The following is a 15563-nucleotide window of genomic DNA, read 5'->3' on the forward strand; positions in this document are numbered from 1 at the left end:
ACACTTGAATCAAAGTGTGAAATATGATATATCAAGAACTATGTAATGTTTTGAACAACCAACAATAAAAAAATTAAAAAAAATAAAATAAAAACTAAAAACAGAAAAATAAAAGTTGCTTTGTAAAAAGTTACATGGCAAGTTAATTTGGAGTATACCACCAGTGAAAGCCGAAGAAATCTGGGTGCTTGTTGTGTTGTTCACTAGTTCATTCTGCACGTATATGTACATGTCCATTAGTTTATTAGTTTCCATGTATATAAATGTATATATACTCAAATACACAGATATGTGCATACATATATTTAGGGTAAGGTGATCAGAAGCTGGTCTTGTGTATATTAAGAATATTAAATTATAATTAAGTATGAGTTAGAACAACTTGTAAGTTATACTACCTTTGCACCACATAGTGATTTTTCTTGTATACATAAAAAGTATAGCAAAATAATTAATATTGTCCATTTGTTTAACATGGTTTAAGAAGACAAGACATTTTAGAGACACTAAACTATCTAATTTGAATTAAGCAATACCAGCTTTTCAGGTGAAATCTAAATAAAGTTAAAAGAATTCTGTTATTACCTACTTGACCCTTTTGCTGCATGAATTAGAATACAGAGCAGGTTATGCTTTCTGGATATGACAATTGAATTACAACAAAAACTCCCACTACTCATGCAGAACTTATCCTTGAAGGCCTGGTGATACAAAGAAATTCTATTGTGTTCCTGTGCTCCACTTTACATAATTACTATGTTCCTAAAAGTAGTACCAGGGAAGAGTTTGAGGTGAATGTAATATAACAAAATGACTAAACATAATGAAAACTGTATTTTAGAGAATTGTTTTTGAAGAAATAATTGAGCATACTCTGATAAAGATAATGTACTAATCAAAAGTGCAAAAAAATTTCTATTCATGGTTTCTGTTTAAAAAAATTTTCTGGCAGAGAAGATGATGTATATTGGAAACTTTGCTACTTGAGGGGCTTCATTTGTGTTCTGCGTTAGTTACTTGGCTGCTTCTTTACTTTTTCGACCATAATATAAATGTGTCTGTGTGTGGATTTGCCCCACTTCATTTACACATTGATAAGTGTGAGAGTTAACTATTTAAATATAAAAATAATAATAATAAAATAATTTAAAGTAGTGGAATTTCATTTCCTCTTTGGTCCTTTCTTTTGGTACTAGGGATTGAACCCAGGGGCACTTTACCTTTGACCTATATCCCGAGTCCTTTTTATTTTTTATTTTGAGATAAGGTCTCAGTAAGTAGCTTAAGGTCTTGCTACATTGCCCAGGCTGGCCTCAAACTTGAATTCTCCTTCCTTAGGTCTCTGGGATTATAGGTGTGTGCCACTGTACCTAGTACTTGGATTTCTGTGTGTAAAACAAGTATTCTTAAGGTTGAAGTGTAAGAAGAGGCAAAATTTTCACTGTTAAAGAGAAGTTATCCTATATAAGCAGCTCATGCCTGGAGCAGTAGATGCTTTAGAGTACAGTAAGTATGTCATATTACCTTCAGCTCAAACTGAGGTCTAGGGTTGATTGCAGAAAGGTGGTTCTCTAGCTTGCTGATTGCAGGGTGAGACTTGGGCTGGGACTCAAGACTCCATAGGGGTGGATCTGCTTCCAAGCTCACTGGAGTGACTGTTGGCCAGCTGCAGTAATATATTTCAATTAACTCAGTTTACCAAAAATATTATTTTATATATAATATACAAAAGAACTAATAGATATTTATTATACCAAGTCTATGAAATATAGCATTATAGCTTATCTAAATTCAGATGGTGTATTTTCAATGAAAGAACTTGATTAGAATCATACATTTTATGGTTGAAAAATACATTCATATACTTAAGTGCCAAATATACTTAAGAGTTTTAGTTATTGAAAAATACTTGTTTTTAAATACAAATTAAAATAAGCCAAAAATGTAGTCCCTCAGTTACAGTACTCCCATTTTAATTGCTGAATAGCCACATGGCTACCACATTGGACAGCAAAATCCTAGAAATTTGTATGCAAAAGGAAGGAGGGAGGTGGCCTGGTGGCTGAGGCAGGAGTATCACAAGTAAAAGGCTAGCCTCAGCAACTTAGTGAGACCCTGTCTCAAAATAAAAACTGAAAAGGACTGGGGATATAGGTCAGTGGTAAAGTGCCCTGGGTTCATTCTCCAGTACCAAAAAAAAAAAAAAAAAAAGAGAAGAAGAAAAGAAAAAAATTACTTGGAATAATCAGGGAAATAGAAAATAAGATAATAAAAATCTGTGCATTTTTTTATGTGCAGTCTGGGGAAAAAGATTTACATTGAAAGAAACATGGGTATAATGTATCCTCCATACCCATGGGCTCCTCAGCCACAGGTTCATTCAGCAAAAATAATTACATTTGCACAAAACACTACAGACTTCTTATTATCCCCTAAATAAGGCAGTATAATAATTGCACAGCATTTACATTATAGTAGGTATTATAATAACCTAGATATTAGGTATGAGGGAGGATACCTATAGATTATGTGCAAATACATGCCATTTCATATAAGGGACATGAAGACCTGTAAGTTTAGAAATCTTCAGGGGGATCCACAATTCCCATGGATCATGAAGGACCACTGTAACAATTGCTGACTTTGGATTATTGGTCAGGCTTGAGTGGAAGGGTGACCAGCAAAAAAATAATGGCTGGGGCAGAAATTTGGTATTCCTGGTGTTGAAATGTAAAATAATCAAGTATGGGAAACTAACCAGAGCTTTTCTAACATTCTGTTTTTAGTTGGTCATTCTGTTCATCATTTTTTCCTAGTGTGTATGCCAAAGGGGAGAGAGGCCCATGGAAATGGAACCCTTTTTGAAGGCTTTCGTTTCCTGTGAGCCCCAGAAGAGATCCTTTCCTGACCAATACTAGAAATGTCTCTGGGTAGGAAGGACTTGGAGGGACTGGGCATCCTGTCCATGTGGCTGTTTCCATGAACTGTTTGTAAGTCAGCTCAGCCACCATGCCCTGACCCAGTTCTAATAATCTTGTTTCCATTTTCAATGTCTAAACAAAACTATACCCAAATCTGTGTATTAAAGGTGAAGGGACCAGGGACCATGGAGTCTAATACCTATATTTTAGAAAGGAGAAAATGTAGGATCAAAGAAATTAGTGATTTACTTATGGCAGCACATGTGGAAGACTACCAGGGCTTTTGCTGTCCACTACAGTAGACACAATGCTTCATTAACTCCACCTGGGAAAATAGCAGCCTGTGTTGGTGTGACTGCTGTGTGTGCACATCTGGCACCTGCATTCCTACTTATGTGTCACGGCTCCTTCACACTGCCCTTGTTAACGTTGTTCAGAGGAAGGATTTGGTGGGTTTGCATTTGTGGTTGTGCCATATTCTGTATTCATTTGGACCTTTTTTTTTTTTTTTAAAGATCTGTAACCACAGTTATAGGGCAGTGACAACTGCCTCATGAGATTCAATTAAAAAACATCTGCACAGGTCTTAGCAATAGATATTCAATAACTACATTTTTTTTTCTCTTCTACAACTTGGTTTTTGCTCTTTTTTTTTTTTTTTTTTTTTTTTGTTATATGAAGGTTTGAGTTCCCAAAGGAATGATATGATATTATTGCTAAGAGCAGCAGCAGCTTTAGAGGCAGACAACTTGGGTTTAAGTCTGAGCTCCGTCACTTACTAGGTATATGATATTAGGCCAAATATCTGGCTTCTCTATACACCAGATCCTTTACTTGGAACATGAAGATGATAGTATTAACCTCTTTTATTGATGTAAGCATGAGTTAGTGCATGTGAAAATACTTTCCTTCTCAGGAAGTTGACTCTGCTGCCCAGGTTGGTCCAAACTTGTGGGTTCTATTGATTCTCCTGCCTCAGTCTCCTGAGCAGCTGGAACTACAGATACATGCTAGTACACCTGGCTAGTACGGTTTCTAACACAGAGTCAACATCCAAGGGTTAACTGTTGATGATATTTGCTAAATCTACTCTTCCCCCGATTCTTATAGGAAGTTATTTTGGGGGCTTAAAGGCACTGGCACTGGATAAACATTTGCTTTTATGTGAAATACACACTATTTGGTACATTATGCCAAAGGTAACTGAAAGATGAGTTCTGTTTTCAAACGTGAAAGGCTAACACAAAATTAGGTTGTTATTTCTTGATATCAGTTGTGCTCCTTTTTTGTCATGGGAGGTGAAAGCAAGAACATTAATATCCTAACCCACAGATGGGTTATGTGACCTCATATAAGTTGTTGAAAACCTAGGCAGAATGAGGGAAAGTTACTTTCTACTCTGGAATTCTGCCATTCCTGATTTAATCCCCTATCCTTTTTTCCTTAAAGAGGCAGAGGGTATATTCTTGAGGACTGAGAACTTTTTACCTATCTGTGTCTCTTTGGGACTTGAATGACTTCTTATACTTCTTAGCTGCTCACAGTATATTACAGAATACGCTGACTCTCAGCAACCCACCAAGTGTTATTCTCCAGTAAAGTCATGGAAGGAATGCAACCCTTTTCCCCCAGTCTTCCCTCATTTAAACCAACAAATACTTAAGGGGTATCCCATCTTGTGTCAGTTAAATATTTTGGTGCTAGCAGAGAATGAGACAGGCCAGGTCCCAGCCCTCATGGAATTTTCATTCTAACAGGAAAGAAGGAATCAGATGAATTCAGATCCTGATAAATGTGGTGGAAACTAAATGGTGCCAAGGGTAGGCCAAGATGGGTGGGAATGAGTGGTTGAGGAGGAAATGGTTTATCTAAAGTTTGAGCTCAAGATGCAGACTGTCTGAAGTTCTATGGTTAAAAGCATTTGGGTAACAAAACCGAAACCAAACCAAACAAAACAACAACAACAAACATTTGGGACTGGAAAGAGCTATGCAAGGCCCTCAAATGTGAAGAGACCAGGTCTGCTTCAGACAGGGCAAAGAATGCCAATGTGAATTAACACATGGGAGTAATGAGTGGAAAGTTCAGAGGTTGGCAGAGGAAGCTCAGTGGTTCTCAGATTTTAGCATGCATCTAAAATCATTTGGAGAGTTGTCAAATATGGCAGAGGCCCTCCCCCTGTGCTTTTGATTGTGTGGGTCTGGAGTAGGGACTGAGAATTTGCATTTCTAAGGTTACAGGAACTGTTACTGTACACTGAAACCACATGGACAGGTCATTTGGGATCTCCTAAACCCATACGTTTTGGATGTATAATCAGTGGATTGGAAGGCTGGTGAAAAATAAGAGATGATGTGATTTGATTTACATATTAGAAAATCACTCTACGGCCGAGGAATGAAATTCAAGAGACGGAAGTAAATGATTGGAACAGTCCGGGCAAGAGATGGTGGCGTAATTGCCAGGGTGGTAGCAGAGAATCCAAAGAAAAGAATACAGTTCAGGATATGTCTTAGAAGTAAGAGCCTAAGAGATTTGGTAATGGATTACAAGTAGGAAATCAGGAACAAAGAAGAATTCAATGTATGCCCAGGAGTTTTACTTGAGTTATGTGGGTGATTGGTGGTGCAGAGAGAGGGAATTAATGAAGGATGTGTATGTAAGAATGAGGTTTGGAGGTGGAGAGAAAAATCAAGGGTTTGGGTTATATAAATTTTGAGATACCTGTGGGACCTACAAATGGAGATGACCATGAGAATTTTGGGTAAGTGTGTCAGAGCTCAGTACACAAGGCAGAGTTGGAGGTGGGAATTGGAGAGAGAGCCATCCATAAACATAGATGATATCTGAAGCCATCTGGCTTGATGAAATCACCTGGAGGAGTGTGGAAAAAGAAAATAGCCCAAAAGGGACCCCAGGGTGCTCCAACCTTGAGACAAAGTAGTGGATGAGGAATGCTAGTGAGGAATGAAGACAGACTGTGCTGTCACATGAAGAGCCCAGGAAAGAATCCTCAGAAGAGGGCTTGGGCAGTTGTGAAATGGTGTTCCATGTGACTGAGATGACAAAGACAATTTTGTGATTTTTGGAGCCACCTAGGTCATAGTGACCTTGACAAGAGAAACATTGGTTGAGTCACATAACATGATGCAGATTTGAAAAGTGACTCGCCAAGAAAAGGGAGCTTTGTAGTTCTTAATTGGACTCTTTTAAGAGCACAGTGTTAGGCCCACCTAGGAGCAAACTTTAACTAAATCTTCCCTCGTTTAATTATACCCAGATAGAGAAATAGAAATTTCGAGAAGTTGGTCTCCATCTTACAGTTGAAATATAATTTAGGGCCTGTGAAACATTACCAGTTACTTTGAAGGACTGCCTTATCAATGCTGACCACAGTGAATCTTGTTTGATAGAGGGTGGCTGTTGATTTTCTTTTTGGTTCAGAGACCATAATACTTAAAAGGTTACTGTTTTGGCAGCCCTGACTAAGATAGTGCATGCCTATAATCTCAGCAACTCAGGAGGGTGAGGCAGAAGGATCAAAAGTTCCTGGCCAGGCCAGCAACTTAGTGAGGCCCTAAGCAACTCAGCAAGACCCTGTCTGAAAAACTGAAAAGGATCAGGATGTAACTCTGTTTTAGAGCACCCTTGGGTTCTGCTCCCGGTGATGAAAACAAAGCTATTTTAAGACATAAATTTGATTTTTATATTTTTGTCTTTTATACTGAAGCTGCATTTTGTATACTATTTCTAAGTGAATTTAAGAATCCTATAAAAGTCTGTTAAATATAGTAACAGTGAGGTACGATGGAGTCTCATCCAGTTTCCAATTAAGGACATACTGTGTCTCAGGTAATGTTTTATTCTTTTTTGTTGTCTGTTTTCGTTTTAAACCCAGAAGAGATTTGATTATAATTCTGTGTTGTTGAACTTCTTTTGTTTCCTCCGTTTTAAGGATCTGTAATGATGTGATGATCTCAGTGTACACTGGATTTTGAAGTACTGTGTAAATCAAAACGATAAAAGACCAATAATAGTAATGGGGTACCAGTGGAATTCTGAGTTAAATAAGGTTTTGGTATTTTAAAAATGTTTTAGGACATTTAAAATAGAATGTTAGAGAGCAGGGACCTGCAGAAAAACTGAGACAACCCTGAAGAGCCCTTCTTCAAATCCAGTTCTTGTAATTGTGCCAGAAAGATTTCAGACATGCTGTGCAGAATAATCATAAGTTTATTAGAAGGAATAAGAAAGGGGAAAGAGGGATAAGGAGCCCCTCCTGCCCTCCAGTTTCCAGAGAGTGCTGCCCAGGCCCATCTCTTGACTTCTGGCTGACCACATGAGAAGTGCATGAATCACTACCAAGAGAGGATGGTGTGGGGTGCTCAGAGTTGGAGAGATCTCTCTCTCTCTCTCTCTCTCTCTCTCTCTCTCTCTCTTGTTACCGGGGATTGAACTCAGGGGTATTGGACCATTGAGCCACATCCCCAGCCCTATTTTGTATTTTATTTAGAGACAGAGTCTCACTGAATTGCTTAGCACCTCGCTTTTGCTGAGGCTGCCTCAGCCTCCTAAACAGCTAGGATTACAGGGGTGTGCCACCATGCTCAACCAGAGTTTGGGATCTTAAGGAAATTTAATCTCCCAAGTTTTGCCTCAATTTCCTGCCTCCTTAACCTGTTCATTACTATTTAAATAGCCCTCAGCAAGCTTTCTTTGTGAGGGTCTTGATATTTTAGTTGCCAGTGATGGTTTCCTGGGATGCTGGAGAGTCTAGCCCACCTGGTAGGATGTGACATGATCCTGAAACAATAGCTTATCTTAGGAGATGTAAGGAGGCGGGTTGTTTTTGTTTTTCTGGCATTGGGGATTAAACCCAGGGGTACTTTACCACTAAGCTACATTCTCAGTCCTTTTTGGTTTTTATTTGGCACAGGGTCTTGGTAAATTGCTTAGGGACTGGGTAAGTTGTTGAGGCTGACTTCAAACTTTCCATCCTCCTGCCTCCATCTCCCAAATTGCCGGGATTACAGGTGTGCATGGCACTCCACCCAGTGGGAGGTTTTAACATACCAGGCCCCCATCTTTCAGGTGCTTATCTGTTAGATAAGATTTCCTATGGTTTTCATTTTCCCTTCTTCCCTTCTCATCTTTTTCCAGCTCACCCATTCATGAGGTGACTAGTTACCCAATCCTAATAGTGACATTTAATTTAATTTTGTTATTGTATCAAAGCATCTAACTAAAACATTAGGAATACTGGGAAACATGAGAAATGTATTTAAAAGATTTTGCTGGTGAATAAATGGCCACCTAAGTTAGAAGCTTAATGCTTCTTAGGATTCAGGGCAAATCCAGGCCTCAGCCTTGTATTCTTTTCATTAGATTAGACTATGGAGGAAGCAAATGAGGTAGACTCTTTTCTAATTTTAATGTGAATGGGTCACGATTGAGAGTCTATGGTTGATCCTATAGGTTCTGCGTATCCAAATTCTTCTTTCAAGAGCTGAGTCTCTCCCTTAAAGCACATCTGGACTCCTGCCTCCCACCCTATAGGGAGAGTTTGAGCTGACTTTCTCTGCTCTGGATCTTCAGCCACCCATCTCTTTCAGAACCTTTGTCTTTTGCTTTGCTCCTTTTGCATGTTTCCTACTGGATTGCTAATTCATTATGACAGGATCTCGGTCTCATTCTCAGGTAGTTTCCACTTTTCAGTACCAAAGGTGTGACAAATTCTTTATTAATTAAGGTCATAATAGGTAAAATTAGTGTTCTTAATAGAAGTCTGATGTAAATGATATTTCAACCAGTGCTTTGTTCTCCTTTTTCGTAATAGGCTTATCATTAGTGATTAGAGATGGGTTTTCTTCACACACTCCAAGTACTTTAGGACGTGAGATAGCAACACACACAGAACGTCAGCACTGTGAGTCAGAGTCTACTGCATGCGCAGGAGAAGGGGGAGACTGCTCCAGGAATTTGACTCAATCCCTGATAATTATGTAAAGGTGAAGAGGATGAGGAGGACTTTCCAAGTGAAGACCAGGAAGAGCAAAACGGGGAGATGGTTGCGGAGGATCCTGGGTTTATATTACAGAGCTGACAGAATTTTTAGGGATTGGATGTATTAAGTGACAAAAGGGATATTGGATACCAGGAAACTGAAAGAAATTTGATTTACTAGGTGGGGAGACTTGGTAAGTCTTTTAAAATTTATTTTTGTTGCTATTATAAAAGGAATTTTTCTTTCATCATACTTTCTAGTTAGCTTTTCTTTATGGTTACATGGACATGAAAGACTGTTACTTAGGGGTTGGGGTTGTGGCTCAGTGGTATAGTGCTCACCTAGCATGCGTTAGGCACTGGATTTGATCCTCGGCACCACATAAAAATGAACTAAAGATATTGTGTATTCATCTACAACTAATAAATATGTTTTTTAAAAGACTATTACTTATTATGGAGTACAGAAAAATTTTTAAATGCCTCCCTTCTAGTGTTTAGATTAGATGCTTTGAAACAATAACAAAATTGAATTTTATTTTCCCTATACCAAGCCAAAGGTATAGATAGGGAAAATAAAAAATTTAAACATAACAATCAACATGAATTAAGGAATGATAAAAGACCAATAATCATAGTGGGGTACCAGTGGGATTCTGAGTGGAATTCCAGTGGAATTCACTGATTTCTCATCTCCTTTGACTTCTCTGTGGCATTTTACCCAACTCTTCAATTCTAAAGAAGTGGATCAAACCCAGTGCTTCATGCATGCTAGGTGAGCACAACCCCAGCCCAGTACTGTTTTTTTTTTTTTTTTTTCCTTTTTTTTTTTTTATGGCTCCATTTGCTTTCCTCTTCTTGAAATGTCCACCATTATTTCTACTCTTACTGTGTATTTCAATTCATTCCCCCAAATCCAGTTTGTTTCCCATCTGTAAAACATTTATGAATTCCTAGGAAAATCGAGTTCTCTTCTCATTACTTTCAGCTATCCATCTGCATACCTATTGTGAATCAGTCACCAAATTTTATGGTAATTTTATATATGTCTGTCAATCCATCAAAGATCTTTATAACTTAGTCTTCTTCAAGAAAATAAATTACATTCTTGGTATGTGGTGATGAACATATTTACTGAATGGAATAGAGGCAAATATAAAATATATCATGTTTTTAGGGAAAAGCAATTTCTCTTCCTTTACCAATCTCTAATAAATTAATGGTTAACATTTTGGTGCATTTCTTTATGTATGTGAAAAATCTGTATATGCATTTTGGTTTTTATAAAATCAAATCATGCTAGAAAGTTACTTTTTAATATAGATCCTATTTTCTGTTTTTATTTATATTTTAGGAGGAAACCAAAAGCCAAGGCACCACTTCCTCCAGCGGAGATCAAATACATGGATGCCTCTTCAGTTGAGAATTCAGTGGAATCTGCTGCATTCATCATGGAGCAGAAAGAAAACATGATAGATAAAGACATTGAACTCTCCGTGGTTCTACCTGGGGATATCATCAAATCTACTACTGTTCATGGCAGGTATGTTGCAGAAATTAAAGTACTAGGACTTCCATTTATATATATATATATATATATATATATATATATATATATATATATTTTATATTTTATATATGTTTATTTATATATATATATAATATAATATAATTGTGATTCTGGGGATTGAACCAGGGACCCTTTATCACTGAGCCACATCCTGAGCCCTTTTTATTATTATTATGTTTCTGAGTCTTGCTAAGTTTCTGAGGGTCTTGATATGTCGCTGACACTGCCCTTAAACTTCTAATCCTCCTGCTTCAGCCTCTTTGGTAGCTGGGATTATGGGCATATGCCACCACACCTGGTATTGTGACACGTATCTTCACATTTTTGTCTTTAACTAAACATTTCCTTCATAACTGAATGAAGGAAAAATGTTAAAGCATTTTTCTTTAACAAAGTAAATGCTAACAGGGTAATAAAATTTCTGCCAATGTTTTAATATCAATGCTATGAATTCCAACTCAGTCGAGTGACTTTTAGAATTTTGGATTTTAACTTGTTATTCAGTAAGTTTTTAAAAATAATTCTTTCCTAGAGAAATCACTTATACTGATTTTGTAAGTTAAGCTGATAAAGCCAATGATCTGAAAGAAAACCTGTCTTCTCCTTCCCTATATTTTTCCCACTTTAAGCTGCTGCTTTGATTTTGCAGATGTTGCCATTATTTTAAAATGTAATTATTTATTGAAATAGTCCAATATATCTGTAAAATTAAGATTTTTAAAAATTTCATTGATTTGATTTAATTGGCTAAAAAACCTGAGTTAAATAGAAATCTAAAATCAAATTTTAAGCCAGCAAGAAGTGAGAAGGTGATTTATGAGGCCGATAACTTTAAATACCTGCATAAATGTTGGAAAAATGGAACAAAGCCAAGTGTAATTTTCCATTTCATTATGAAGTGGAAACTTACATAAATGAACTGTATCCTTGATCTTGTTCCACCTTTTACCTTTAGCTGCCCATTGTATCCAGGAGTACTTTTTAGAATGAAAACTGAATTCACCTTAGTACAAGTGAGTGTGTATATATCTAGGAATCTAAAAATATATGGAAAACAAAAGAATAAGTAGGCAATAGATTGAATATTGCATTCTTATTTCCAGTTTTGTCCAGAAAACTCATTCAAAATAACCTTAAGATTTATTAGAGTCATATGTAACTTAACAAATTATTTAAAATAGATGAAATATAATAGTTCAGCTTTAGCAAATTAAACATAGTATTAATTAAATCTGAGTAAGTTGCATTTTACCATTCATTGTTTGTAGTGAAAGTAGGTCTACAGCTCACACATGAAACCCTATTTGCAAGGCTGCAAGACCTGTGAATGTGTATGGTGGGATCTTGCCTGCACCTGCATTTTGGCTTCTTGGTGAGGAAAGCATCTTGGAAATTGGAGACAATGGCCATCATCTAAAATATTATTGTTACTCTAGTTTTAAAGCAGTAATAAGAATGGATATTACTAAGCATAATAAAAACAATTTCTCTTATTTTTCCCTGAATTAAAAGTAAGTTAAACAAAAAAAAGAAAAACATTTTTTCTAGTTCTTCACTGCCACTTACAGTTAACACCAATGAGCCTCCATATTTGTCCTTGGGTGTACCCGTCATCTCTATATGTTGCTGTCTTTTCTAATGTCTATCAACCAGTTTCTGAGATCTTTAGATTTTTTTCTTTTTAAGTTTAGTGACTTCAATATCACAATCATGGTTTCCCCCTCCATCCTGCTGCCCATAACAGTTATCTTAGACTTTCTTTACACTGTCTTTAACTCTGGGAACCTCCATCCATGGTCGACTTGCCCTGCACCAGGGAATGGTGGCATTGCTTCACTTTAAAACTGTCCATTACTGAGATGTGAGGTTCCTTCCTCAATGTTTTAACATGTAGCTTGTCTGCTTCTTGTTTGCGCCTCAAACTTTCAAGTCTAATTTATGTCCTTTCTTCATGTTGCTGCTTTTTCGTCATATCCAGATTTTCTTTGTCTGATAGGTTCTGCAACAGGCATTTGTCCTGCATTTGTACTCACCAGGACCCTAGACTCTCCTCACCCTTTTCTTGCTCTTGCAGCATGGTTAGGTCCTAACTCCTTAAACTTAAGTAATTTTCCATCAATCAGCTTTGTATTTCTGGGCCACCAATCATTGAATTGCTGCAGTTTTCTTATCTGCACACATGTATTATGCCTGAATTGTTAGGATTAAAAAAGACATCATATATTGATAGGATTAAATGTATTACTATCAGTGCTTGGCACATGTTGATTTCCCTGTGTGTTTTGCCTATGGCTGGGGATCAAACCCAGGGCCTCATGCATGCTAGGTAAGCATGTGCTCTGCCACTGACCTACATCATCAGCCTGCTTTTTTCTCTATTTTCTATTGGGAGTTGCTTTCCTTCACCCTGGGATCATTCCATTTACCTAAACCCACAGATTAATCTGACTAAAGCACCTCTCAGTTTGTGGGACTACCTTTGATAAAAGACTGCAAGGGACAGCAATTTGATACCATAATAAGGAAGTCCAATCTACCAAGTGTGGAGATTGGGACATGTGATTTTCTTCTCCTCTGACATTATGTAGGCTTTTGCTTCACTACTCTCCTTTGTGTAGCTTAAGCTTCACCACATGATTCTTTGTTCTTCTATGGTACTTTACCGTTTTCATCTCTATACCTTTATGAACATCTGTCCCACCCCCATGGAACTTACCACCCTCATATTCTCCAGTCAGCTTATGTAGCTCAAATGCCACTTTTTATATAAAGGCTCCCTGATGTCTCCAGAATCAATTGTTAGCTCTGGCTTCCAGAATCTTCTGACTTGATACTAGGTTTTCATATACTGTCCTGTGTATGCATTTTCTTTTTGAGTAAACCATATGGGCCATGAGAGGATGTCATTCCTTTTCTTCAAAATGCTTAACAATTTCTTACAATGTATGAGGCACTTAATAAATTCATTAGAATAAATAAATAAATAAATAAATCCTTACATGTAGTTGCTTTTCCAAAATCTTTTAAGGAAAGATATATTCTCCAGGTAGAGAATGAAGTAGGCATGCCTGGAATTGGAATGTCTGATTTTTTTTTTTTTTTTCCATTTTAAAATTTTTGTTTAGGACTGAGAAATTTTTCTGGGGTTAGAATTCAGTTGACATCAGTGTATTTACCATAAGGTTTGACTTAGCAGCTTGGTTTCTAATAGTTTTATCACCTAGGAAGATTTCATGAGTAATTTTTTATATTAAGTGTTCATGTGTGATTCTGATTATCTCAGGAGTATGATTCTGAGATATCTTTAGGAATGTGAGTCTAGATGTTATAGAGTACAATTTGGGATATTCCAACAGTGTAATTTGCTGGATTTAGGGGTGTGATTTGAGAGATTTTAAGAGCATGATTAGGGCTGTCTTGAAAGTCGCAGCTACTGCTGATCTATTGTTTAAAGAAGTGCTTAACAGAACAAGAAGAAATGTTCAGACAGAGACAGATATTCTGTTGCTGAAAAATATTAGCTAATTAATGTGAAGACTGATAATGACAAAGATAAATTTCTTATGACTTTTTACTATAAAAGAAATCGGAAAAATATCTACAGAATGAGAAAAGAATTTGGACGACTAGGGGAAGCTAATTTTAAACAAGTTTAAATGCATGAGAACTTTTTAGATCAGAGACTCTGAAGGGCCTCTAATATATTTTGTTGTTGTTGTTTTTAGAGAGAGAGAAAGAGTTTTTTAATATTTATTTTTTTAGTTTTCAGTGGACACAACATCTTCATTTTATGTGGTGCTGAGGATCGAACCCAGCGCCCTGCACATGCCAGGCAAGCGCGCTACCTACCGCTTGAGCCACATCCCCAGCCCTCTAATATAAATTTTTGAGACCAACTTTTCTGAATTTATCTGAATGTTCCTTATATGTTTATTTTGGTGATATTGATTATGTACTTGCTGTGAAAATAGTATTAATATTACATTGAAATATGTAGTTAGAATCCTTCAAATATATATTTTGATCACTTAACTTTTCAGAATTTTTTTTCTCCAAAAATGAATTCTTAAGGGAGAATTTTAGAACTTTCCCCTCGATTTCTTGTGTGTTTCATGCAGAGGGCCCTCCAGAACGTTCCATTCAAGGAAATGCAAGTACATAGCATTATCTTCAGAAGAATGCCCTTGCTTTTATCTTGATTTTCACCAGAAGTTTACTCAGATTTGGGAACACAATAAGGTTGGAGGTAGTAATAGATAATGCTCAAGGGAAACTAAAAGCATATTGTCCCAAATTAGGTTGGTAGCCTTCTGCTAGTTCAACAACATTTGCAAGAGGCTAGAAGTTACGCTCTCTGCCATCTTGTTTTGTGATCCTGCTCTCACATTGATGTCCACTGCAGTGCTGGGTTGCAAATGCTTGAACATTGCTGTCTGATGATCTCATGGATGACTGAAGGAAAGAGGAGTTAAAGCATCTTATTTATATATAACTTCACTGTAGTATAGAGGTGTGTGTGTGTGTGTGTGTGTGTGTGTGTGTGTGTGTGTGTCTACATACTGGTAAATTACCTTTTTCACCAAAGCAGTTCTTGCTTTATTTAAAAGTGAATGTTAAAAAATATGGCTGTTATAGACAAATTGCCTAGAGGCTGTCCCCCTCAGAAATTTTCTGCTAGCACTTGGAAAAAGTTAATTTTTAGAAAAATGTAGTTCACAGCCTAAACTAATATAGACACTACAGAAAATAAGGGAATATGTGGGTACGTTTGTATCATTCTAGATCCTTATGGTTATGTTTCTGCTTGGTATGTAATTATTACTCACTGAATAAGCCTTAGTTCATTTTTCCTCTGGGATGTATTTTTAAAGCAAAATGTTGAGTTTGGAAAATTTGATAAAAAGTTGACATTTATCTTTTTTAGCCTATAGGGAGAACATTCATGGATAAAGTAGCATACAATAGGGGAAAGGGAAAAAAAAAAAAAAAACACCATATATAAAAGAGGAGGATATTTTTCTCTTTTTTCATAAATAGAAATTTGTTTTGGTTTAAGCAAAATTGAGGAT

At 36.7% G+C, this 15563-nt stretch overlaps 1 protein-coding gene and 1 long non-coding RNA gene across 8 annotated transcripts in view; one reads left to right on the forward strand and one right to left on the reverse strand.

Annotated features, from left to right (window-relative positions):
* Nucleotides 1-15563, forward strand: part of Cobll1 (cordon-bleu WH2 repeat protein like 1) — a 148844-nt gene that overhangs the window by 78066 nt on the left and 55215 nt on the right. For all 7 annotated transcript variants that reach the window (XR_011709114.1, XM_071619117.1, XM_071619120.1 and 4 more), the window contains exon 2: nucleotides 10279-10467. Coding sequence is in view for 6 of the 7 variants with exons in the window: in XM_071619117.1 (XP_071475218.1) it covers nucleotides 10279-10467 (189 nt within the window). In the remaining variant the exon portion in view is untranslated. The remainder of the gene's footprint in view (nucleotides 1-10278; nucleotides 10468-15563) is intronic.
* LOC139707650 (uncharacterized) overlaps nucleotides 1-15563 on the reverse strand; it is a 168777-nt gene that overhangs the window by 35184 nt on the left and 118030 nt on the right. Inside the window, exon 3 of the long non-coding RNA XR_011709115.1 lies at nucleotides 1525-1666. This is a non-coding gene — a long non-coding RNA (uncharacterized lncRNA). The remainder of the gene's footprint in view (nucleotides 1-1524; nucleotides 1667-15563) is intronic.

This window comes from Marmota flaviventris, chromosome 11 (assembly GCF_047511675.1).
Source record: "Marmota flaviventris isolate mMarFla1 chromosome 11, mMarFla1.hap1, whole genome shotgun sequence".
Classification (NCBI taxonomy): domain Eukaryota; kingdom Metazoa; phylum Chordata; class Mammalia; order Rodentia; family Sciuridae; genus Marmota; species Marmota flaviventris.